At 42.3% G+C, this 25,565-nt stretch overlaps 1 protein-coding gene across 1 annotated transcript; it reads left to right on the forward strand.

Annotated features, from left to right (window-relative positions):
• The first annotated feature begins 660 nt into the window (after window positions 1-660).
• COPS5 (COP9 signalosome subunit 5) lies at window positions 661-23,585 on the forward strand. The gene is made up of 8 exons (XM_075583821.1): window positions 661-922; window positions 2,727-2,961; window positions 7,309-7,437; window positions 9,448-9,513; window positions 9,867-9,952; window positions 10,504-10,615; window positions 20,750-20,898; window positions 23,260-23,585. Exons 1-8 carry the CDS (start codon window positions 774-776, stop codon window positions 23,342-23,344), a joined length of 1,011 nt encoding a protein of 336 aa, XP_075439936.1. The 5' UTR covers window positions 661-773; the 3' UTR covers window positions 23,345-23,585.
• The last annotated feature ends 1,980 nt before the right edge of the window (window positions 23,586-25,565 follow it).

Genomic DNA, 25,565 nt, shown 5'->3' on the forward strand with positions numbered 1-25,565 from the left:
CCTAGAAGAGCACTGCATCCCACACACGCCCATACAAAAGACACAACATTAAAAGTCATCATTTAAAATGTTAGGGTGGCAATAAGGGACAGAGGTTGACACTTCACGGGGCTTTGAGCACAGGTTACCCACGACTGTCCTGGAGACCCAATACATTCTATTCTCCCCTAATAATTGTGTGGCACTGATGCGAACAGTTACTGTCAGTGAGGCCTGCAAATTCATTTAAAATTGTTGTCCTTCAAAATTAAGGGTTATGAAGGAGGGTGCAGATATGTATGAGTAGAGCAAAGGGTAAATGGCAGCATAAGACAAAGCCAGACTGCCCCAAAGAGCTTGCAATCCAAGTGCTTATAATATTATTCCTTTATCTTCACTTCCACCTGTCTCCACTAGGGGGGCAGGCACATCTCTGCCACAGCAGCCTGAGCCAGCAGCTTCCAGACTCACAGCGGGCCGTACCATCTCCGAGCACAGGAGGGGGAAACCCAATACGCATGATTCCCCTCTCAATCCGTTGTTACAACAACGTTCGCTTCTTGACTAACGCCCTTCCTTATTACAATTGATAATATCGTATTAACACGGGATGCCATTACGAGCTGAAATGTGGGTAATATGTTCATTCCCCCCCTCCCCTGAGAGTGAGTGGGCTGCGCTAGGTCCGGTGTCAGGGTGTCATGGCTGCCGCTACTGCGCAGTAGAGAGGAGAGGAGGACAGGAGGAAGAGAAGGATAGGAGGAGAGATCGGGGGGTTCTGTGTCTGTGTGGAAATGGCCGGGGTCATGCCAGGCAACAGCGTGGCCCAGAAGACCTGGGAGCTCTCCAATAACATGCAGGAGGTGCAGAGCATTGACGAGATATACAAGTACGACAAGAAACAGCAGCAGGAGATCCTGGCAGCCAAGCCCTGGACCAAGGAGTGAGCGATATACACGGGGAGGGGGAGCAGGGGGTATGAGAGAGGGGAGCAGGGGGTATGAGAGAGGGGAGCAGGGGGTATGAGAGAGGGGAGCTGGAGGTATGAGAGGGGGGAGCAGGGGGTATGAGAGGGGGGAGCAGGGGGTATGAGAGGGGGGAGCAGGGGGTATGAGGGATTGGGAGAGGGGAGCAAGGGGTATGAGTATGAGAGGGAGGAGGGGTGCTGGAAAGAGGAAATAGAGGGGGAGCAGGAGATGCATTGGGGTTAGGAGGCAGCATGGGGATACATTGCAGAGTAGGAGGGTAACGAGATACACTTGGGAAGGGGGCCATGACATCCCTACCAACTAACTCCTGATGAGAAGTGGGATAATCCATATTTTGGTCACTTGAATGACTTATTTCGAAGCAGCAGTATGTGCTGCTCATAATTGTTAGGGGTCCCCCCCCACCTGAAGCAGGGCGTCCCCTGTAGCGGATCCATTGTCCCATGACTCCTTGGTTTCCGAGTAACATAACCAGCACATAGGTACATACATGCACACAGATCCTGGTCGGATCGGCACTCCTTGCGGCGTCATTTATTGAGGTGCACGACAAAAACTAAATATATATAAATATATAGCTTGAGTGGCTCAGTGAGTAAAGACACTGGCTATGATAATGTGACCTTGAGCAAGTCCTTTTATCTCCCTGTGCCTCAATCACCAGAAACATAGATTGTAAGCTCATCTGGGCAGGGACTGTCTGTAAAATCTAAGTACTGTGCTGCATACCTTGCACTACACTGTAATTTTGAAGCGCTTTGAGTCCCAAAAGTGCTATAGGAAATAGTTATTATATATGTATATCTTGGGAATGTGGATCGGACCGGCAGATCAGCACAGAGCGACTCACGAATCATTAATTCATTTTGAAGGGATTGCTGCTTTAATAGACCAGTAAATGACAATACAAAACTAGGACTGGATCCTTATTGCACTGTCTGTGATGTCAGGCTGCGTTTATAGTGCCTTGCGACGCGACTGCTCGGAAACAAATACATTGACTCCGTCGCAAGCGCTTATAGTAAGCGCGACGGAACGACCAAAAAATTTTAAGCCGGATAAATTTGATTTTTTAGAGACAGTCGCCACATGTGACGGTCTCTAAACCAATAAATTTTGCGCGGCCTGCCCCCTTGGTGAAAACCTTATTACAACTTTCACTAATGGTGCCGTCGCCAGCACTATAAGCGCGGCCTTAGTTGGCAGCTGTTTGTTTGCAGGATATACACACGCCAAAGAGGGTTTGTGCTGCTGAGCATCAGGCCTATAATAGGGTAACAATGAGGGTGTGGAACTTATGGTAAGAGTTGACTGAGGCCGCGGGCATGGTCAGCAGTGAGCCCCTGCAGCTGAAATGAGAGCGGCTTTAGCAGGGGCTCGCGCACGCTTCCGCAGGCTTGCGGAAGCGTAGCCGACAAGTCAGTTTTCGTTTCGGCGCTCACAGGAGCACAGGTCAAGTGAGCGGTTCGCCTAATGAACGGTTCGCCCGTGACGCCCCTGACACGCCCCCAGACGGCGCGCGAACTAAGGCCAGGGAAAGCACCCGCTTTCCCTCAGCGCGCCTCCGCACGGCTAAAGTCACTATGGACTTAGTCTGAGGGTAGAAATTTTAACACAGTCCTACTTGTCAGAGAGGGGCGATAAAAACTCACAATTCTTTTACTTAAAAATAAAAAAGGACTGCTCAGGCAAAATGGAAGAATCCCTTTTTTAATTGATGTTTGTTTTTCAAATAACTTATTTCTCAATGCTTTGCAGCCATCATTACTTCAAGTACTGCAAGGTGTCTGCCCTGGCCCTGCTGAAGATGGTCATGCACGCCCGCTCAGGCGGTAACCTGGAGGTGATGGGACTCATGCTTGGGAAGGTAGATGGTGAAACTATGATCATCATGGACAGCTTTGCTTTACCGGTTGAAGGAACGGAAACGCGAGTCAACGCTCAAGCAGCTGCTTACGAGTATATGGCGGCATACATAGAAAATGCAAAACAGGTAGGGTTATGATCTGCAGTGGGGCAATGTATTATTTTATTAATGCATAACATTTTTATTGGATTTTACATGGAAAGTTACATGTTACGTTACAAAGAAGCAGGAATTGTTCCAAGTATATAACAAGTTTTGTACAAATGTAACTTTTTATTGTAAGTAAAACATGGATTTACGAGCATATATTTTACAGCGATAAAACAGCTGGTTGTTTCATGAGAAAATAAAGTAACGCGAGAGGTGCTATTTTCAGTATTCTGTAATCTAACAATAATGAAATAGAAGTGACGTGTGCATAAACACACACGCAACGTTGATGCAATACTATATACAAGCGTGGCTGTAAAGTTAATGCGATGGCACAGGAATTTCTATTTACCAATAAGCTGCACCTCTTGCTGATTTTTTTTAATAACCTGTAAATGTGTATGTACACTCAGAACAGTGTATTTTGTCAGTCCCGCCCTCTGCAATTTGTATTGCCCTGGATGAAGGACTTTGAGAGCACAGCTGAATTCATTCAGAACCTCTTCAGCCTACATCTGCGGCACCCATAGGGTGTCATTGTATGTCTTTATTTATATAGCGCCGTTAATGTACATAGCGCTTCACAGTAATACACATAGTAATCATATAAATAACATACGTCTGCTGATGTTACAGCTGCTCTGTTGCGATCCGAAACGCACCAACCTGCGCCATATGTTTCCACGCACCCTTTGCTTGCTCCTTGGGGCAGGGCCCTCCTTACTGCTACAATGTATTGTTAATCTTTATTATTGTCTTTCGTTCTCCGACCCTATTGTACAGCGCTCCGGACTACGTTGGCGCGTTATAAATATGTAGTGTAATATGGTTTGAGGGGACATAATTTGCGCCTGAAGGAAATATGGGAAATGGTAGATTTGCTGGGAAATGCTGCTACGGACAGTCAAAGTATTTTTGGGTAGTTAAAAACGTAATTGTGAACTTTAGCAGACCAAATTCAGCTACATGGCACAGTTGTGGTAAAATCGGTTAAGACCTGTTGGAGCGAACTGCTGTTTTTAATGCATGTCAAACAGCAAAGAGGTTAATATTGCTGATTTTAATATGAAACAGCCAGTTGACCCACAGATGTTCTAGCAATGTCACTGTCTCACAATCCTGTTATTCCGCACTTTAGATTAGTGATGTTCCCAATAAATATTCACCTTTTTAAAGATAGGGTTTATTTTCTCTCAGTTATGTTGTACATATTATTGAGATTTACTGTAACTAGTGCATTTACACAGGGTAAATGTCTGTTTTTTCTCGTTTTTCCCCCCAACTTTGCAACTGTAATATGCAAAGGGAGGTCATTTTCTGCCCCATGAGGGATTTAGAGGTGGGGAGAATAGGATCAGCAGCTATAATTACTAGAAGGCTGGAAAGTGACTCAGCGTAAACAATGCTTTAGTTGATTGTAATGACACAAGTTTACTCTTTATTTATTTTGAAGTGTAACACATGTTTTCCCCCTCCTTCCCCCCTCTGGGAGATTGCATTGTTACATGGTGTGGTGTGGTGCAAACCTGCTGGCTCACAGTAGATCTGAGCTTCCCGCGTTGTTGTAGGGGAGAATAGGACAGGTGTCTGGGGTAGTGAAAGCGTTACTTTTTTACTTTGGTAGGAATCACTTCACTCAACCTAGTGATTTGGGCAGCACTGGTTTAGCAGTCTCCGAAACACAGACAAATATGAGCTCGGGAAGATAGGAGTCAGACAACAGGGTTGCTGCTTCCACACTTCAAAGTTTTATTCAGTTGTGCCCCGACATTTATACAGAAAACCAAGGGCATGTCATATCATGTTTAACAATGTGAGAAATAACTAGTTTCTGTAGAGGTTATGTATCTGTGTCTTTGGACAAAGCATTAGTAAATCATTACATCTTGCTTGTGTTTGGCCGGCAGTTTCTACTTCTACATTACAAAGAGAAAAACAGGGAATGTTTATCAAGAGCATGCAGCTGTCTTGTTTGGGACATTTTACAGCTCTTGCTATTGTATGAAAGACAAACTGAGAACAGAAGTAAATAAAGATTACAACTAGCATAGTGAGTTAATTCTCTCAGTACTGGAACAGCTCATATAAGAAGGATAAAGCTAGCAGATTATATTAACCCTTTCAATCCCTGAGACTTGTAGAGCTGACATTTAATTTTAACCCCTTCAGGTAGTACCTGATTCGTACTCACTGTGACAGTGCCTCCATCTCTTGCAGGTCCCAGGGATGTGGAGACAATCCCTGCAGGAGAACTTACTTCCACTCACCCCTGATAGATTGCAGTCTCAGACAGGAAGGATATCTTTAACAGGATCACTTTATTTATACACACTGCAGATGGTCAGCATACACAGCTCACACAGTGGTTACAGCAGTTCTTGGGGCTTCGCCCTCAGGATGTACCCTAGACCTTCAGGCCAAGGGGCCCTGAAGCAGTCCTTGCTCTTCCCTTACTCCCTGGTGGGGTAAGGAGTATTGTCTCCCATCTACTACCCTAAGGGAAGGAATACAGATTGGCAGAGCCCTGCACAACTGTTGTGGGTAGACTAGCCTCTCTCAAGAAGGTAGAGGCACTGACTAACTTTGGTAGTGCAGCCACTTAAGTACAAGAAAAGCAGGAACCAGGTCTGAGTCCCTGATTGGACGCACACAAGCCTAGTCGCACCGCCTCCCCTGTGACTCACTGAAGATGCTGGGGGTGGCGAAAACCCATGATAACTCCTGGCAGACATGCTCTTACCAGGGCTTACTGCCACGAGAAGGGCAGACTGATAGCCAGAAACCAGTCATGGCTACAGAATGAGAAACTATTGTAATATGAAATGATCAGGGCACTGCCAGACCCCTTAAATAGCATGAAGTATCCGTTGTTGTACATGGAAACTAATCATTGTTATGCATGTTCTGCAATTGCATTGTACTTGCAGCCACCTTAAAGCAGCAGTCTGCGCTTGTGGCCATTTTATGTTTTCTTTAGTACATCTGGCCATATCCAAGATTTGTTTTTATTTTTTAAACATGGATCTCCATTCGGCAGCTATAAGTATGTCTGGGAGGTTAAAATGGAGCTCTATTCAGATCCCAGTGGAGTGTAAATGTTACCATGGTAACCAGAGTCTGGAGATTACGGAAATCATGATTTCTAATGCTACATTAGAAAACATTTTTTTTTAAAGATGAACATGCTCAGGGGGCAAGATCACATTGAGGTAAACTACTATAGATTCCCGGGGGGGATTGCTGCATTAAACGGTTGTCTTGCCTCTGAGAGCCTTCAGTAAGTAGGGAGCTGTGCAGGCTGATTGGTTCGTAATGGAATGTGCAGGATAACCTCTGCTGTAGAGGACAAAGATTTTAAGCTGGGCAACACTTTTGGACTGTGCTATATTGACAGTGAGCAGCCATAGATGTTTAAACCGTTTTTATTTCTGATAAAACCTGTATCAATGTTTGCTCTACATTCAATTACCATCTAAGTAGGAACTGGATAACTAAACATGTATGTTTCCGTACAAAGGTTCAGCTGTTACATGGTTGCTAAGCAACAACCGGAATGCCTCTGAGGGGAGGAGACCGAGCAAGAGACAGCAGGGAGGGGAGAGGAGGAAACGGAGACAGCAAGGAGAGTAGGAGACAGATGAGTCTAGTGTGCACAGAGAAGAGCTGACACAGTAAGGCTGAGTCCCCAGTCTTCACTGTGACACGTGCGCCCGGCAGGGGGGGGGGCGGCGCGTGCACAGCGCTACACCGCGATCTGCGGTCTGGGGGGAGAGGGAAGGTTTACGATGGGAGGGGGCGTGGCCATGACATCCCGCGGCTGGTTCGCCCTTATTGGCTGAACCGCCGGCGGGGGCGTGGCCACGCCCCAGTCGCAGATGTCGAGGTCAAATTCCCCTGCCTCCCTGAAAACCTGTCGCGCACCTCCTGGGGTAAGGTGCGCGACAAGGTAGGGACTGGGACCGGCCGGACTGGAGGTAGTGGGGCTTGATAGCGCACGCCGAGCCGTGCGCTGTGGCGGTGACTGGGACCGCAGCCTAAGGCAGGGAATGCAAAGAGGAGTAGGGCATGGAGGTGCGGATGAGAGGATAATAAACGGCAAGGCATTACCGGGAGGGGTGAAAACAAAGAGTAATTAATAATCTTTAAGGTCTGTTAGATTGGCATATGTTACGCCGGGTACAGATAGTTTTTATTGCCAATGCGTACATAGCATACTGAAATAGTGTAAAATGCAGGGGACATAGGGATTGATTAGCGTGCAAGAAATAAAATGGTAAAAGCCAGAAGAGGACAGCAGACGAATAACTTTCCTTCCATCCCCAGGTAGGACGCCTTGAAAATGCAATTGGCTGGTACCACAGTCACCCTGGCTATGGCTGCTGGCTTTCAGGGATAGATGTCAGCACTCAAATGCTCAATCAGCAATTTCAAGAGCCCTTTGTTGCAGTTGTGGTGAGTACTGTTTGAGAGTGCTTTTCATATCATGTTCAGTTGCAAAGTAAAGCGATATTAAAACATTTGCTCCTTGGTGTCATGAAACACGTAAAGATTACATGCTTATCAGGGATATTACGAATACACTAGCAGAACACAAGGGCTAATGAAATCAGACGTTTATTGGTAATGTTTAAAACCAGAGACATCACATAAAACACAGACAAAGCTCAGTGCACATCCAGAAAAACTTATATACGGTACAGTGCCTAAATATACATGTATAAATAACTAATAAATAAAATGGTCTTTTAGTTTAACATTTTGGCCAAATTGTTTTAAGCCCTTGAGCCATCTGCACGGCAGACCACGTTTCAAGGGTCCCTAACACTAATATAGATTCTTAATAACCTGTGCATTGCCAGGAAGAATGATTTATAATAAATCTGTCAATATTAGTTGCAAAAGTTCTAAGTCTGATTGAAGCTTTTATTAACCTGTACATTACCAGGAAAAGCACTCTGTAATAGATTTGTCACAATCACACTGTAAGCAGGCAAGTTCCCCTGAGAGTGGGAGATGCTATGGAGTGAGCTTTTAACCATTTAAATGTGGGAGAGAGTGAGCTTCAATTAGGTAGGAGGTTGCCACCCTCCAATCAGCTAAGACTAGCTGAACAAGAATTATAAAACATACAGAACACCTACAAGCTCATATTGAACCCCCAAAATACCCACAACATATATATAGGCATATAAGTTTCACAGAGGAGTGGGTATTTTGGGGGTTCAATATGAGCTTGTAGGTGTTCTGTATGTTTTATAATTCTTGTTCAGCTAGTCTTAGCTGATTGGAGGGTGGCAACCTCCTACCTAATTGAAGCTCGCTCCCTCCCACTCCATGGCATCTCCCACTCTCAGGGGAACTTGCCTGCTTACAGTGTGATTGTGACAAATCTAATACAGAGTGCTTTTCCTGGTAATCTCTCAAGTCCGTCAGAGCTAGTCTGGTTATACTTTTCCGGGTTCCCATTCATAAAATGGGAACATCGAGTGGTAGCCAGTCAGCCGCGTCCCTTTAAACCGCGGGTGGCCGCGATGGACAAATCATATGGGTGGAGTCACGTACTACGCACCGCCCAATGGGAGGGGTGGTGGGATAAACAAACTGGCTATTCATGGGAGTGCTGACAAAGCTAGTGCTATCCAGCAAGTAGCCGGGCAGAGCTCAGGGTCCCCAGCAGAGCGTGGCGCTGATCTGCCGTTGTAGAGCCATGCTCCAGCTTTGAAGTGAGGGCCCCCACCACTGGCTGCTGACCTCCAACACTGAGCAATGCCTCAGACAAATAAAATGCAGTTAACTGCTACATACAATGACCACACCGTTAACCTTTACCTATCACAGTAACATAGCGATAAAGGGGACATTACCCCCCAACCTTTACAAAATAACCCTGCTGACAGCCAGAGGCAGCAGGCGGACTTATTTATTTATTTTATTTATTTATAAAATATTTTACCAGGAAGTAATACATTGAGTTACCTCTCGTTTTCAAGTATGCCCTTGACCTTTTTATTGTGAAGTGGCCTGGCTGCCTTGTCATACTTGGTCTTAAAACATCGTTATGCACTTCATTGTTGTTTGGTATTAAATAGCGATTCTAAATCCAAATCGCTACAAACATCACTATGACCACCGCCAATGATTAATCCTCAACGATTGGCCATACATACAACTTTCAACTGTAGTATAAAAGAGCAGAAAGTGTTGCTCAACACTTGTAAATAATAAAATATGTGATTAATTAGTCACAGTGATCAGATACCCTGTTTTTTTCACTTAACAGTGCATAGAAGTGATAATACACTAGGGAATAGAATACATATGGCAATACATTTAATAAAGACAAGTGAAATCAAATAAATGAAACATTATACTACTCCACTCAAAACCCTGGAACAGGATGTTTCCAATATCCTTTTCTTGAGAACCAGATCGAGACTGTTTGTTTGTTTTTTCTATCTTCAGATTGATCCAACCAGAACAATATCTGCCGGCAAAGTTAACCTCGGTGCTTTCAGGACATATCCAAAGGTAAAATATATCTATACAAACCTTGCATGTTCTTTCCAAAAAGATTAATCAGTGTTCTGCTACTGATGTAAAGGAAAGTTTGTGACCAATAGTGATTTGATCAAAGTATGAATTGGTAACATGAGACCTGACTTTAAATACCACTTTCACCTGTTTCTAGGCCGGATTCTTACTTCCAAGCTACCATTTTACACGCCCCACACACACGCCCCACACACACACACGCCACACACACACACGCATCGGGAAGTTAATTGTTGGTCACAAACATAAAGAACTATACCACAGTTTTTGTTTATTTATTAAAATGGACTTGCATCTGGTTAATTGATATGTTTATTTTTGTGTGTCAGGGATACAAACCTCCAGATGAAGGTCCGTCAGAGTACCAGACTATTCCTCTAAACAAAATAGAAGATTTTGGTGTGCATTGTAAGCAGTAAGTAAATCTGCAATAGAAGAGCAGAAAGATGAAGGTGTTTGAAGGTTAAGATCAGTGGGTCTTGATCTTGCTATTCTTCTTAGTTTTAGGCATAAACCTTTACTGATTATTTTTTATTTTTTTACCTCATCACTGTTTTGGTCGGTTGCTGATTTTTGTTCCCAATTAAACTGCCCCTTCCAGAATTGTATGGGTTTCAGCCTTCCAGTAATGCTTCATTAACCCTTTCGGGACTTGAGGTGACTTTAGTGCATTGCTGTGCACAAAAAGGGCTCTAACATTTGTGCTGCTAGGAACATTGGTGTAGATTCATGAAGCTAAAATGGCAATAAGTAATTCTAGACTACACTAAACCCCTATGCTGATTGGATAGCCGATTCCCCTCCATTATAAATTAGTGTCATGCCTATATCCCTGTCTAAAACATATTTTTTGAACTCTATAAAAAAAAAGTGTGTGTGTGTATTCCTCCTCCCATGATGCATTCCCTATATGTTCATGTTACTAAATAGGATTCTGCTATAAACACTTGTTTTGTTTGTGTTCAGGTATTACGCCTTGGAGGTTACATATTTCAAATCTTCCTTGGATCGCAAGCTGCTTGAGCTATTATGGAATAAGTACTGGGTGAATACGTTGAGTTCTTCCAGCTTGCTAACAGTAAGTAAATCACTTTCCTAAAGCATACTGACCAATCATACTATTTTACTAGGATTCTTGCCTTCACCAGTGAGCATAGGATATAGACCTGTAATGTGTTTGTTATATTAATTCAAGTTTGCAGGTTATGACCAGGAGCGTCTGTTTTAGCTTTTGTTTTGCTCTCTCGCTGGTCAGACTGAGTTGTCTTATTCGGTGGAAAGGTTGAGGCATCTTTCTCTTCTGCTTGTGTCTGAACATCTCCTGTGGGGTCAGGTAACCAGATTGATAATTACAGATCTATGTTTGTGTCAGAATGTTCTGTAGGTTAGCTCTAAATCCTGCTTCATCACTTCAGTCTTTTTCCTGGAACCACTTGAAAGCGAGATTGATATTAGAGTATCTTTCCTGGTTTTATAAATCAACCTGCAATGGTTATTGTGATGCCTAATAAGTTCTAAGTACTATTTGAGTAATCCGTGATGTGTTGAAGTTCTTATGAAATGTTATATGCGATCGTTGACCTTTTTGGTTCAGATGAGAAACTGTAATCGGTGTATTTGATGTTTAGCAAAATATTGTGGATCTTTACCTTCCCTACTACTTTAGCTATAAAGGTTTGGATAATATGATGCAATATGTTACCAGTCCATATAACCTGTAACAGAGGTGTTCCAGAATAAACTCTGAATTAGGGCACTTTGGTGTCGGGTATTATGTTTGACCTCTGAAACAGAAATATTACAAGCATTAAAACTAGAGAGACACTGAAGGCAAAATCATAATAAATCACAAGGTCAAAACAATATCCCATGAAGCTTAAATCAAAAGAACAGGAACTGTAAGCAATAAAGCAGATATAATGGCAAGTTTAGTACAGTGGCTTCTCAAATTTTGATAGTCTTTTATTTTTTATTTTTATATAATGTACACAAAATAAATATAACCCCCTTTGCTTCCATTCCTCTGTGCTGCTTTGCGGGTCCCTCTGGCATCAATAAGGTTCAATATTTTGTTTCTTTCGAATAGTTTTGTTTTCAGTGTATTAGAAATTAAGCCGGAATATTTTCTTTAACTCTTTTGTAATTGTATTAAATGCTATATTTTCTGAAAGTTGATAAAACATATTGTTGTTTTGCTATGGTATATGACAGCTCATCCAGACAATTTGTATATTACATACTGCATTGGAAAGTAAAAAAAGTATTCATAATGTTTTTTTTTTTGGTATACTTATTAGATTGGTGAAGTCAAATGACCAAATATGCACATTGGACAAACACCAATTTAAAATTCAACTTTTGATATGCTGTATATTATGCTAGCATACACCACAACACTGACACTGAAATTACCGATTTACAATTAGCAACGTTTTAAAAAAAAATGTGAACATTACAATAGCATTGTACAGTAGGTAACTACCCTTGTTAGTGAGGGGGTAGTTCCCAGCAATATATTATTGTTGGAAAAGGCAACATACCCATGTCTGTACTTCATTGGATGTGTACTTTCAGAAAATTATACTTTTGTGGGGGTATTTTTCTTTTACGAGTAGTTCTGTCTTGCTAATTACTTCGTGCACCTTTTACATTCCGGCATGAAAATGTATTTACACGTGAAAAGTCTTGTTAATTTGGGGTCTGTATTGAGCGGAAAAGTATGTAAACCTATACAGATCTAGTACCAGTGTAATTGGGGAAACAGGGCAATCTCATTTAGGATTAGATTTTAATATTTTTATATATCATTTTAATGAAATTAATGAATTTGTTAGATATCTGGGAGAATATTAAAAAAAAGTACACGTTGGTCCCGTGATATGCAATGCACCCCCCAAGACCAAAACCAATGAAAAGCTGGAAAAAAACAAGATCTTACTTTCATAGGTAAATATGAAGTTCATCACAGGAATCGTACTTAAACAAATGTATACCAAAAGTTTGAAATTTTCTGTGGCCACACAGGTGTCAAACACTCTTGGCACTGAGTTCAAAAAATCCTTCCTGCATAAGTTTTTATGGTATCGGTTTTGTATTACTTGTCACTTGTCACTTCTGTGTTTTACTGAGGTACCAGGCACATTTACACCTCATTAACAAATCATATGGGTTGTTCCGCTGGCTGATACCACACATCTCATATACACCGACATTGGCCCCTTGCAGACGCACTTAGCAGAACGCACTCCGACTGTCTCTGTTTGTTCTCACCCCTTAGATTGTAAGCTCTTGGGGCAGTGACTCCTTTTCCTATTGTTTTATGTCTGAAGCGCTTATTCCCATTGTGTTATAATATGTCATGAGTAGTGTAAAGGGCTATGTAACTGGATGGAGCTATATAACTAAAGATACATACATAGATATATACATAATGAAGGGCTTGGTGGCCACTGCGTAGAAGCAAATGCAATGAGTGAGGAAGAGGGGATCCTCTAGGCCAGTGGTGGTCAAACTAGGGGGTGCGGGATTTTTTGGGGGGTGGGGGGGCACGGCGGTTGCAGAGGCCCCGCGCTCTTCCCCCAAGGCATTTAAATTAAATGCTGTGGGACCGCGCGCGACGCCTCTGTAACTCAACTTGCCGTGATTTAGTCAGCTTTGGGTGACGCGTCGCCATGGCAACACGACGTCACATGACCCGCGGCATAATTTGACGCCGCACTAAGGTATGGGCAAGGGCATGAGCACTTGTGAAGAGCAGGCGGGGGGGGCACAGCAACAAAATTTTGCGCACCCCTGCTCTAGGTAAAGTCCCACCTCAGTGAAACATAGCAGAAGATGCCACCAGAGGGGGCCGGAGAGACAGTCTGATAAGGATTCACGTTCTGCTATATGGCACTGCCACTTTAAGATCAAAAGAAAAGAAAAAGTATAGAACATTGAAGTATTCTTAAATATACAAACATTCTGACTGTATCACTCTGGCTTCATCCCCTTAACTTTTGTGGGGAAAATGTCAGCGATCTTCAATTCGGTGAAAATTCGATTATTTTTGGAGGCTGATATCTCCAGATTGCAACATCATAATAATATAAAGAAAGTATATTAAAAAGCAGCACACACAAGAACCCGAGGCTTCACCTTTTATAAAATGTACCTTTGGCGACTTCTGGTGTCTGCTTCCTTTAATCTATAAAACCTGCCACTGTCATTTAGTTCATTTTTGTACTAGGAGGGAACTGCCCTTTTAAAGGTGCCATCCAAAAACAACCTTTTTTTTTATTTTTTGTAAATCATTTAACAATCTAATTGGCATCTTTAAACAAATGTAACCATGGTGAATGCAAATATTTGGCTGTTTTTTGTATGTATTTCTTGACTTGTATCGTGCCATCCATTTACATGGTACTTTACAGTAGTAATACATGTGACCTAAATAAGCGCTTCATACATAAAGGTAACATTAGGAAAAGGAGTCCCTGCCCAAAATAGTTTACAATTTAAATGGCAGGTAGGGAGAACTTAGAGACAGTAGGAGGGTGTTATGGTAAGTGTCTGCAAGGGGTCGTGGTAAATCCATATGAGATGTATATCAGTCAATGGAGATACCCAAATGCTTCATTAAAGAGGTGTGTTTTAAGATGGGCCTTAAAGGTGGAGAGAGAGCGTGCCAGTCAGATATTGAGGGGAAAGACATTCTAGAGGTGTGGGGCAGTGAGTGAGAGGTTTAAGGCATCCTTCAGCAGAACAAAAGTCGATCAAGTGTACAGCGAGAAATTAGGGCTGAGATGTAAGGATATGCAGAAGTGTATAGCCTTAGAGAGGAGAATTTTGTAAATAATACAGTCTTTAATAGGAAGCCCTGGGATTTCAGCAGGAGAGAAGCTGTGACAGATGTATTATTATAGATATGTACGTATATCGTTACTGATACTGTGGAAGACCTAGTCCTGGGTGGATTATGGTGCTCAAAAGGACATATCCAGATGCTTCATATAAATAATACAATTTCAATGTCCAGAGATTCCTTATTTGAATGACCACAAGTAAATACTCAGGCTTGTGCACAGAAGATGAAACATTCACGGTGGAAGATAACCAGGAGTAACAGCGTCCTAGATTTCTTCAGTAATTTCATATATGGTAACACTGCCTTACAACGAGAACAGTTTGAAAATGAAATATCCAAGAAGCGATACTCCCATGCACATGAATCTTGTCGTCAGCTCTGTGTCATAGAGAAATCTTTAGTGTGCCATTCCGCTGGGTACGAGTAGAGGAAGAAAGGTGTGACAGTGCGGTGCACTACCACATAGAGAAAAATACTTGGAGGTGAACTCCAATAAAAAATAAAGATTTATTGAGTCATAGTAACAAAAGGGCGGTAAAGAGAGCACCCACGCGTTTTATGCCGAAACACTTTATCAAGGTGTGCATACAGACAATAAATGAACATGCTTTAAGCACAATAGCATCCAGAGCTAGCGTCGTACATGACGACGCGTTGCCGCGTACAGTACGTAATACGCAGAACAAATACAACTTTATTAAACACAATATGTGTGAAGTAAAAAGAACCCATAGACTGTAGGAGTTAATTCAATAATCACATGTAAAACATCTGACATGCATAAAATCAAATGTTGGAAGGACTTTTTGCTGCAACAGTAATTTTATGTTGTGAGACCAACAGGTGGTTTTACAACAACAACGTAAGTTGCAAGAAATATTTTATTTTTTATATTTTATTGAGGTGCTAATCATTTTTTCCTTTGACTTAAGTAGTGAACATTCCAGTGAACAATAGTCTTCCCAACAAATCCATCAAAGCCCATCCACACTTTACAGTGTCAATGGTGCTCATTTAAGTGACTCATTTCTTTCGGGCTTTAAAACAACAGCTTTTTTTTTTGGAAAGGAGGACACACCGGGTGGTCTCTATGGTAAAGTGAGGCGAGATTGCTACATTGCTTTATAAACAGTCTGTAAAATCCTACATGGCAAGTGCAGATTTAGTATGTTTATCAGAAGGAATTATTGTGCACACAAGTTGTGCATCTTCCATTGCAGTAGATGGAATGGATGTTATGCAGAAATGTCTAAGCACTACTCTTAACTTTTTTTTTTTAAACTAACATTCTTGGATTTCAGGAGATATAAACAGATACTTATGTAATAATATTCTAAGCAAATTGTGTGGCTAATTGCTAATTGTATATTTAGGGGTAACATGGGTCTAACCATGCAACATACAGCAGGAGAAATGATGCCCTGATGTCATTTTGTCACACAGACAGCAGAATGATGCACATCCATCACCCCGTAGTGCAGGGGAGCACAATCCTTTTTCCCTGACGGCTCTTCCCCTCTCTTTGCGCTCCCCCCCCCCCCTTCTTACCTTTGCTTCGGCGTCATGGCGACGTGTCTTCAGGAGCAAGGTTAGTGCAGTTTACAAAGGCCTTTGCCACTTCCTCGGCACTTAATTTAAGTGCCTTAGGGAAGCGCGCGGGGCCTCTGTAAACCCTGCGCCCCCCACAATCTCGCACCCCCCAGTTTGCGTACCTCTGCCATAGTGGCTACTAGCAATAGCATTGCTTCCACTAATTTGTGTTATGAATACTCTACCCTATATTTGCTGGCTTGTTATATCATATAGTATTGTGGAATACAGGACTATTTCAACTCCTCGTCTGTCAGAAGAGGTAGCAGCACTTTGCAAAGCAACGGCTGACCCGTTCCTTTAGTGGGATGGAGTACCAAGTAACCATATTTTCTTGCATTGAAAAGAACACGAATGTGGCGCTGCCTTGTTTTAGCAAACATCTGACATGATTTTACTCGTGTTTCTGGCACACAAATAAGGGAGGAAACTGTTTTCCCCAGATACAGTGATTTCCCTTGTATTTTCTCATGGTAGACAGGAGTTCACTGTACTTGGCTTTTGTCACAAGGTCATCGGGTCAGTGGTCCATCTAATTATTACTGACATTGGCTGTAGCCCAAAGCCATATTTGTTAAATATACACTGATCTAAACATGTCGTATTTTTGTTTTGTTTTTTCTTTCACACAGAAAGATCACTGTAATTGGTTTCTATTTTGTTTATCTTAATTGCCTATAGTGGCTGATGGCAGTGCATGAATTGGTTCTCATCTGTGAAATTAAGTTTTCATCTATTTCTCCATATTAGTTCCTGTATTAAGTGTGTTTGAGGTTTGTTGAAACTTGATTCTTTGGACCAACATAGCAAAGCTATTAACCTCGTTTGCTGCCGGAGAGGCATTGCCTTATTGCACTTGTAACTTGTGTTTTAAATAGTGTTCATGATTTATTGTTTGAGTAATAACACGCCTCCTCTTAAGGGGGCATCGCAATACTTTACAGTTAAACAAATAAAATGATATACAATTGTTTTGTTAGCCTGAAATAAGAGGCAAGTCCTACACCGAGCCCAATACAGTGGTAATGTAGATAGACACCTGAGCTCTGGCGGTAGCAAGCTCCAGATCTCTGAAGTTGCACACGAGAAGGCACGCCTACCCAGCGTAGGGTGCAGTACTCTTGACACGGAGAGGCGGACTGCAGATTGGCAGGCCCTTGGCCGTGCAAGATTTTAAAGGCCACTACGACCAACTTGAACCAAACCTGGAAGATCACTGGAACCCAGTGCAGATCGCATAAGATGGTAGTGATCTGCTCAAAGCAAGCAACATGTCTCCGCATCCGAGCTGCAGCGTTCTGCACAAGCTGGCGTTTCCGCATCAGGCACAACGGTAGTCTTGCATATAAGGCATTCCCATAGTCCAACCGCGTAGAGACACAGGCATGGACCAGTGACTCCAGGTCCATAGATGACAGGAGTGGACACAAGCTCTGAGGCAGCCCCCCGACCCCTCCCCATGATCAATTGTGTCTAAGACCGCTGAGCGGTCCCACATGACAAGGGCAGAGATACCACCCTTGTCCATGGCCATCAAAAAGTAGTCCAACACACAGACCAGGGCAGACTCTGTTCCATGACTAAAACCAGACACTGTGGGGTCGAAGACAATCTTCCAGGTGAGTGAAAACTACCCCCTCTAACCTTCCCTAGCATAGGAAGGTTGGAGATTGGACGATAGTAGGCGAGAAAATCAACATCTAGACGCACTATAACAGGGGACGGATCAGTGCCTTTTTCTAGGCCACCGGCACCTCCCCCAACATCGAGGGATCTATTGATCTCCACCAACCACGGAGCCACTGCATCAATTGTCTATTTTAGGAGCCATGATGGACAAGGATCCAGGTCACAATTGGTCCAGTTCATCCCAGTCGTAATTCGAGAGGAAATCCGGGTTTGAGATGATGCTGAACTCTTCCAAGACCAGCTTTGCCTGTGGGGTGAGGCAGACCACGTGGTCCATTGGGGGACGAATAGCATAGTTTCCATTTCCTCTCCTAGAGCAAGATGCACAGAAAATATACACCATTACGATACTATCTCTGCCCATATACAATTTTGTTTAATCATGTAAGATACTACGTTTATTAAATCGACAATCCTTCCAAGGCGAATTACATTATAATTGTTTTATGTAATTGGAACCGGGTGGGTCCTGCAGAGCAGAATCGGGCGATTTTCAGCTCCTGTGAACACCTGGTTTCCGAGATGTTGGTGCCTGTGACCCCTTCTGGAGAACCGATATGGATGCCAAATAATTTCCTCAGTAAGGAGGGTAATTGTTGGGTCCCTACACTATTAAGCACCTGAGAACCCCTCTTTCCCTCCACCCCAAGTGCCAAAACATTTATTAATAATAATAATAATAATAATAATAATAAAGAAAACCTTCCTACAGATTTTAGACAATTTTAATGATTTTTTTTTTAATTGTTTGATTTCACAATAACATAAAGTGAAAATAAAAGCAATTGTACATTTGATTACAGTATTTGGACGCAGTGATTTGCACCTTTATTTTTTTAATATATAGAAGGCCATTGAATTTGTACGAATATAAACTGCAGTGCGTTGGTGTTCTTAGTAACACTAGCAAAAATCCTGTGTTCGGGAAAATGCCTCTTGCTCATTATTAAAATGAGTCGGGCTGGACTGTGCCATAAATCAGGACCTCCATGTTAATGCTAGGCTTATTTTGCCTTGTCAGTACATTCTTTATCAAACCTCAGTTCAGTTTCTCAAATACGGCTTGGATTGTTTTCAAGATATTCCACGTTACGATTTGCCATCTGTCAGTGCGCATGTTCAAATCTGAAGCATAATTGACCATTTCCTTATGTTGGGTCCTATGACAATGGGCCTTTTATTTTATTACTATAACTTTGGACCTTGTGTGCTTTTTGTTAGGAGTCCGTACACTAGCAAGGCCATGTAATGTACTATGCATACTGCTGATATATTAGCACAACAGGGTACTTGTCCTTATTTATTTTCTTCGTAAACGTGGCTGATATTCATTTTGTAGCCCCTTACTCCCTGCATGAGTTGTTACCATGATCAGGTATTACCTGACAGTAATTAGTCATTAGAATGACTATATTCGCACATGCCATTGGTTCAAAAACTTTGTAGTAAAAATAAACGTGTGACCTGAGAATGTGTGGATTAGACATTCCTTGCACGGTCTGTGTGTTTTTCAACCAGTAGCTCTGCGCCCCAGCTTTAAGGGCTGGTAAACACAAATAATCCCTCCCTTTTTATTTTGTTCTCGCATGTACCTCTTGTCTCCTGCTTTACAAGGTCTTGTTTAGTATGCTCAGACAAACCAAACATTATCAGAATAGCTTTGCAGAAGGCAAATAGATTGCCAAGTCTCCAGGAGGGGCAGCAGCATTTAAAAAGCTGTTTATTGAGCCTGTTGTGGTCACAGCAAACAGTTTTAAGCGTGTAGTGATTTGGATCACATTTCCTGCTTCATCTCTGGAGGGGGGGGGGGGGGGAGAGTAGATTGATGCTTGTTAAACAGTGTGTGTTTAGCAATGCTTTCTAGCCCTCCTGATGTTCTTTAGTGTTTATGTAAACATCATGATGAACTTGCTTACCTTGCCTAATCTACAGTATGGCATCCATCCATCTGTATGTTGATGAACATGTATTTGGCTATGAAAGAAGCAGCAGTGACATTATAATCCATGAAAAAAATCATTATTTAACCAAATAATGATTACACTTATTTTACACATCTCGATCACACGCTTCATTGCGAAAACCATTGGTCATTTTCAGTTTCAAAAGAATATGCATACAATGTGTATATGGTTTATAAACTGTAGCTAATTACAATATGCTTAAACATGCATACAGAAAATAGCATTGATTCCATATTCCCTGGTGTTTGACATTGTGCATTTTAATGTTTCTTTTAAATCCTTAAATAGTAGATGACCACCTATTTGGACAAGCAATCTATTTTTAAGATTAATTTTAAAATGTAGAACCTTCTTCCTCAGGTCAAGCAATACTGCTTAATACATCTATTTATATTAAGTGGAGGTAGTGATGATAAAGATGAGATATTGCTGAGTATTTAAATACCTATTTTTTTCACTATTAACTTGAAACAGGACTACCAGTCTAATTTATGATGAGGTGGAAAAATATGGCGGTACACAGCTGAGAAAGATGAGGGCTAATTAAAAAATGTAATTTATTTGGCTCATGGCAGCATATAAAAAAGCATAGAGGATTGGCAAGTTACACCTCTAAGACGTTTCACGCCATTCTGTGCTTTATCACGAATGGCGTGGAAGCACGCAAGTTCTGTTTGACGTGACAATTCAGGTTGTGAATACCACTAAAGGTTTTCAATGTTACCGGGGGACATGTATGGATATTCTGATTGAACTATTATGATAATTACTCCAAGGTTTTGGTGTCTGTCCTCTTCCCATTTTGGGGAAACAAAATAGTTGCAAAACCACAGGCCAATAAGAAGCTTTAACAGTTGACGTGATGTGGCTTCCTACTTGATGACCACATGCACCATTTAAAAAAAAAAAAAAAAAAAAAATTAAGTGCAGCAAAAACTGAAGTGTCGGTGCCAGGGGTTCCCGGAGCTTAAAATAGTGTCTGCTCTGGGATACAAATCTAATCATCTTCCCCCCCCCCCCCCCCTCAGATTGCTGCTTTAAATATAAGTGGAATCTTAATTGTGTGTGTATTGTGTTTTTGTTTGTTTTATAATACCTTTTTTTTGTCCCCGATTTTTTTCAGAATGCAGACTACACAACTGGACAAGTTTTCGACTTATCTGAGAAACTAGAACAGTCGGAAGCACAGCTTGGCCGTGGGAGTTTTATGTTGGGATTAGAGACCCACGACAGAAAGTCTGAAGACAAATTGGCCAAAGCAACAAGAGACAGGTACTACATTAATAGTGTGGTTTACGCTTGCTTTTAATACTACGTCAAGCTAGGTTGTGGTGGATAGATGTGATTGGAGTTTGCACGCATCGGTCATCTTTGCAGATGCCTACAATTCATTCCTGCAATGCAGCTCCATGCTGCAGACTAATCATTAAATTCCATGTCGATTCAGCTACAGTATAGCAAGGAAGATTTGCAATAATCTTGTTTCCAGAGTTTCAGAAAGCTCACTTCAGTAGCCCTTTGTTTGCACTTAGGTTTTACCATTGGATTAGTCTTGGGTGTCCTCTGACTCCCAGACCCTCTTAGCAACATGCATTGGCAGCCCTCAAGTATGCTGCCATTCTCTGTTTAGTTAGATGAAATAAAAGGTAGTGGAAATGCAAAGATTTGGTTACATTGGGAACATTACAATTCACAGAAAATTTTAAAATACCAATTTGTTTTGTGCAAGGTTTTTTTCCTCAATCATTGACCCCAAACACATTAAACATCACTAGCATGAATTCACTTTGGTCCTACTGTTCAACTCCAGCTAATATGCAACGCATAACCTTTTCTTATTTTTCCTGCCAGTTGAGATTGTACTGAAATGCCCTAAGAACGCTGCACTGTATAATTGCAATGATTTAAACTAGGTTGCAAGGAATAGTTTGAACACTTGTTTACATTAACCTTTGCTTGAAACCGAAAGAAACATCTGTATTTGCCTGCGAAAAATGTCATTGGGAAGTAAAGGACATTTTAAAATAGAAAAATGTTTGACCTATGTGGGCCTGTGCTTTTAAAACATAGGCTATTCTTTGTGTGTGTGTGTGTGTGTGTGTGTGTGTGTGTGTTATATATCTATCTTTCTTTATGTAGCGCCATCCAGGTACATGGCGCTTCACAGTCGTAATACATGTCACATAATAATATAACACAATGGGAATAAACTCTTCAGACATTAAACTAACATTAGGAAAAGATGGCCCTGTCCCAAAGAGCTTACAATCTAAGTGGTAAGTGGGGAGAACTTACAGACACAGTAGGAGCGTGTTCTGGTAAGTGCGTCTGCAAAAGGCCATGGTCCGTGCATATATGAGGTGTACAGTATCAGCCAGTGGAGCTACCCATATGCTTTGCTAAAGAGGTGTGTTTTTAAGATGGGTATTAAGGGTGGAGAGAGAGAGAGAGATGGTGACAGTCGGATATTGAAGGGAAGGACATTCCAGAGATGTGGGGCAAGGAGAAAGGGCTTTAGATGCAAAAAGGGTAGACGCGAGACATCCATGAGTCGGCCAGGTGTATAGCAAGAAATTAGGGCTGAGATGTAAGATGGGGCAGTGGAATGTATAGCCATAGTAGTGAGGAATTTTGTAAGTAATACCACACATAAATAAGTTATGGTGGGTAAAAGTGACACACCCTCCACTATACAGCAAATAAAAAGCACTTGTGAGCAGATTTGCATGTCTTAGGCCTCGGACATGGTCAGCGCTTATGCGCTGACCCGTGCTGCTGCTCGGCACTGAGCCCCTGCAGCCGCAATGAGAGCGGCTTTAGCAGGGGCTCGCGCACACGTCCGCACGTTTGGGGAAGCGTGTCTCACACAGTTTTCAAATTTGGCGCTCGCCGGAGCGCAGGGCCGGTCACGTGAGCGGTTCGCCCAATGAGGGCGAACCAGCTCCGTGACGTCACTGGCCCGCCCCCAGACCCGCCCACGGACGGCGCGCGGTCTAAGGCCAGGGAAAGCACCGCTTTCCCTGAGCCTCAGCGCGCCTCCACTGTTTTGGGCACTATGTCCCAGGCCTTAGACAGGTCTGCAACCTTGCTTTTCATCATTATCTCTTGGCATACAATGCTTCCATTGCAGCTAGGGGTTCTGGGAAATTACATGCAAATGAGCACTGTTGCCTTTCGCTTGAAATTCATTTTAACATGGAGCCCTATAAGTTTATTCCTGCCGCATTAACACTGCTTTTCAGCACAGCCTGGGTTAAAGAAGTGCATAGCCAGTAAACCTACTCATAGACAGCTGTTTCAACCTTTTGGGTCTAATCAGTGTTAGAATGGTTATACTGGCTTTGCAATTTGAAGCTGTGATAGGTTTCAAGCACACATTAAATAATTAATATGGGATTTAATAGGGAACCAGGAGAGAGATTTCAGCAGGAGAGACCCTGAGACAGATTTAGGAGAAAGTAGTGCAATTCTTTTTGCAGCAGGGTTACAAGAATCTGCTCTGGTGTTTGTCAGCTGCGTTCTGAAACTCTTATTCCAAGTTACAGCTGATGTAGTCTCCGATAAAACCTGCAAACTTCTGATGTTTAGCTGTGACCTGTTCTAATCCATTTTTTATTTTTTTATTTTTTACAGCTGCAAGACCACCATTGAGGCCATCCATGGATTGATGTCACAAGTGATTAAAGATAAACTGTTTAATCAGATAAATACCTTCTAAATGCATACCACTTTGTAATAATACCCTGTTGTCTTGCTTGTCATCAAATGTGTATCTCGTTTCTTTAGGTGGCTTCTTTTCTGCAGAAGTCAGAAAATGTCATCAAGACAGCACTAATATCCCTAGTTTAAAAGAAAGCATATGACAACTATTGCAACTGTATAGCAATAATTAAGAATTGCAAACTTCTTTGCTTTCTGCCTGTGTCAGGGTGAATAAAATAACACGTTAAACTATATAATGTGTTATCTTCTCATTGTAATACTTATAATATATTTCTACCATACATTTGGTTGAGTTGCTAATAGCCTATATGTTTTAGATTGTAGATGTCCAAAATTACATTGCGTAGAACAGGTTGCAGACAAATGGCTTAGAAGGGGACAAGAAAAATGGATGAAAATATAAATCTGTGCCAATCCCAGGTGGGTAAACTGAGTCACGGGGAGATGGTTGCTCAAGATAACACAGAGTGAATCTTGGAGGCTGAGGTTAAACATACAATCCCAGAGTATTAATGCGTAACACTTAAACTCTTTCGTCTGAAATTATTCTTAGTCATGTTTCAATGCAGTTTTCCTTTCTGTACCATGAGAGAGAAAAATGCACAACAGATGGTTTTTTTTGTAATCGTTTGCGAATGGCAAAATAAGCTTCATATAGAAGCATAATTATCTCATACTAAGATGCCAAGGAATTTGTGAGAGCGCACAATTTCAGGGAATAGGTGAAGCCTCTTCAACCTGACAATATCTATCCACAAGCTGGAGGTGAGCCGCCTTTTTCCTCTGAATCGTCATAGTTGATAAAGTTGAACCAGATATTTTACTTGTTTCTTAAATGGTTACTTCTGCCATTCATTTTCCCGCCTAGTTAAGTGCACTGGGCTGACATGGCGTGGAGTTTAAACTATATTCAAACAATGTCTAATAGCCCTGACATACACATTGAGATCCTCACACAGTGAAAGTTAATATGGTTGGTACTATTGACATTTTTTTGTGTTGAATACCAGGAAAGAGCTGGTGGAAAAAGCAAAGCAATCTGCTCATTCTGCTTTTTATTTTCTCACAAAAATAAATAGTGAATGGTTCTAGTAGTATAGTAGAAATGATGACCAGGTCCGTAGGATTTCAGTGAATATGATTTTCATATTCTAATATAGCAGGGCTTTTAACTGGCTGCATACGAGCCACATGCAAAGAGCTTTGATGGGGCCCTTGGACTCAGTTCCTGCTAATTTTATACTGGTTGTTAAATAAGACGGTGCTCAATCTACCCTAGAAAAACAAAAAAATGAAAGACAAAAGGTGGTAATGGAGAGCTCATAAGTCCTACCCTACTAATAAACTCTACATCAATTGTTTACAAATATATACCGTCCTTTAATATCAATAGTATTACCAAAACATACATAATATTGCAAGCTGTTAAGGGCAAAGCTTTATTTTGTACTATTACACTCTTTAGTCAGTGGTACAATGAAAATCAGAACTGGGACATGGCTATACCAGGCTACACTATAGTTAGGCCTGAGACCCGGTGCGGCGCGGGCGGCCACACGCGAGTTCCCCACCAGCAGGGGAATCCTGCGGAGCCGGTCCCGGTCCCCCCTGGCTGCACAGCTCACTACACGCTGTGGCGCGTCAGCCGCTACGGGATACAAGAGAATGGTGATCCCTAGTGTTGACGCGTTACGTGGTGTGGCTGTGAGCCAATGAGGAGAGGAGGCTTCGGGAGGAGGAGAGGCTTCGGGGAGCGGGGAGGAGTGTGGGGGGAAAGCAGCGTGAGTGCCTGTCTCTGTGTGTGTATGTGTGTGCCTGAGTGCGTGAGTGCCTGCCTCTGTCTGTGTGTGTGTGTGTGTGTGTGCGTGCGCGCGCCTGTGTGTGTGTGTGTGTATGAGTGCCAGCCCGAGCCCGTGGAGGGAGGGGAGAGTAGCGGGTCCCTCCGCTCAAGCCACGCCCCCCCTCCCGCTCAAACCTCCCGCTCCCTACAGACCGCATATCGCGGTCTGTGTATGTCAGCGCCCCGCCTGTCTGCAGTGCGGGAGCGCTGACGGAGGGACAGGGGCCTTAGCCTTAGAATTGTAGATGTATCTTTGGGGAGCGCAGATCTCACCATATGTGGAATAGAAAAATAATATACATAGTGTAATAAATTACAAAAATATTTGTGACTTCTAGGTTTCAGCAACATGGACTCACACTTTCTCAGCAAAGAG

Source organism: Ascaphus truei, chromosome 2, assembly GCF_040206685.1.
Source record: "Ascaphus truei isolate aAscTru1 chromosome 2, aAscTru1.hap1, whole genome shotgun sequence".
In the NCBI taxonomy this organism is placed as follows: domain Eukaryota; kingdom Metazoa; phylum Chordata; class Amphibia; order Anura; family Ascaphidae; genus Ascaphus; species Ascaphus truei.

Bases quoted from the DNA above. Each gene is read 5' to 3' on its own strand.
- COPS5 (XM_075583821.1), top strand. From the start codon at position 774: ATGGCCGGGGTCATGCCAGGCAACAGCGTGGCCCAGAAGACCTGGGAG. The intron at 10,616-20,749 runs GTAAGTAAATCA...GATTTTTTTCAG, and splicing joins GTTCTTCCAGCTTGCTAACA to AATGCAGACTACACAACTGG. The intron at 20,899-23,259 runs GTACTACATTAA...TATTTTTTACAG, and splicing joins GCCAAAGCAACAAGAGACAG to CTGCAAGACCACCATTGAGG.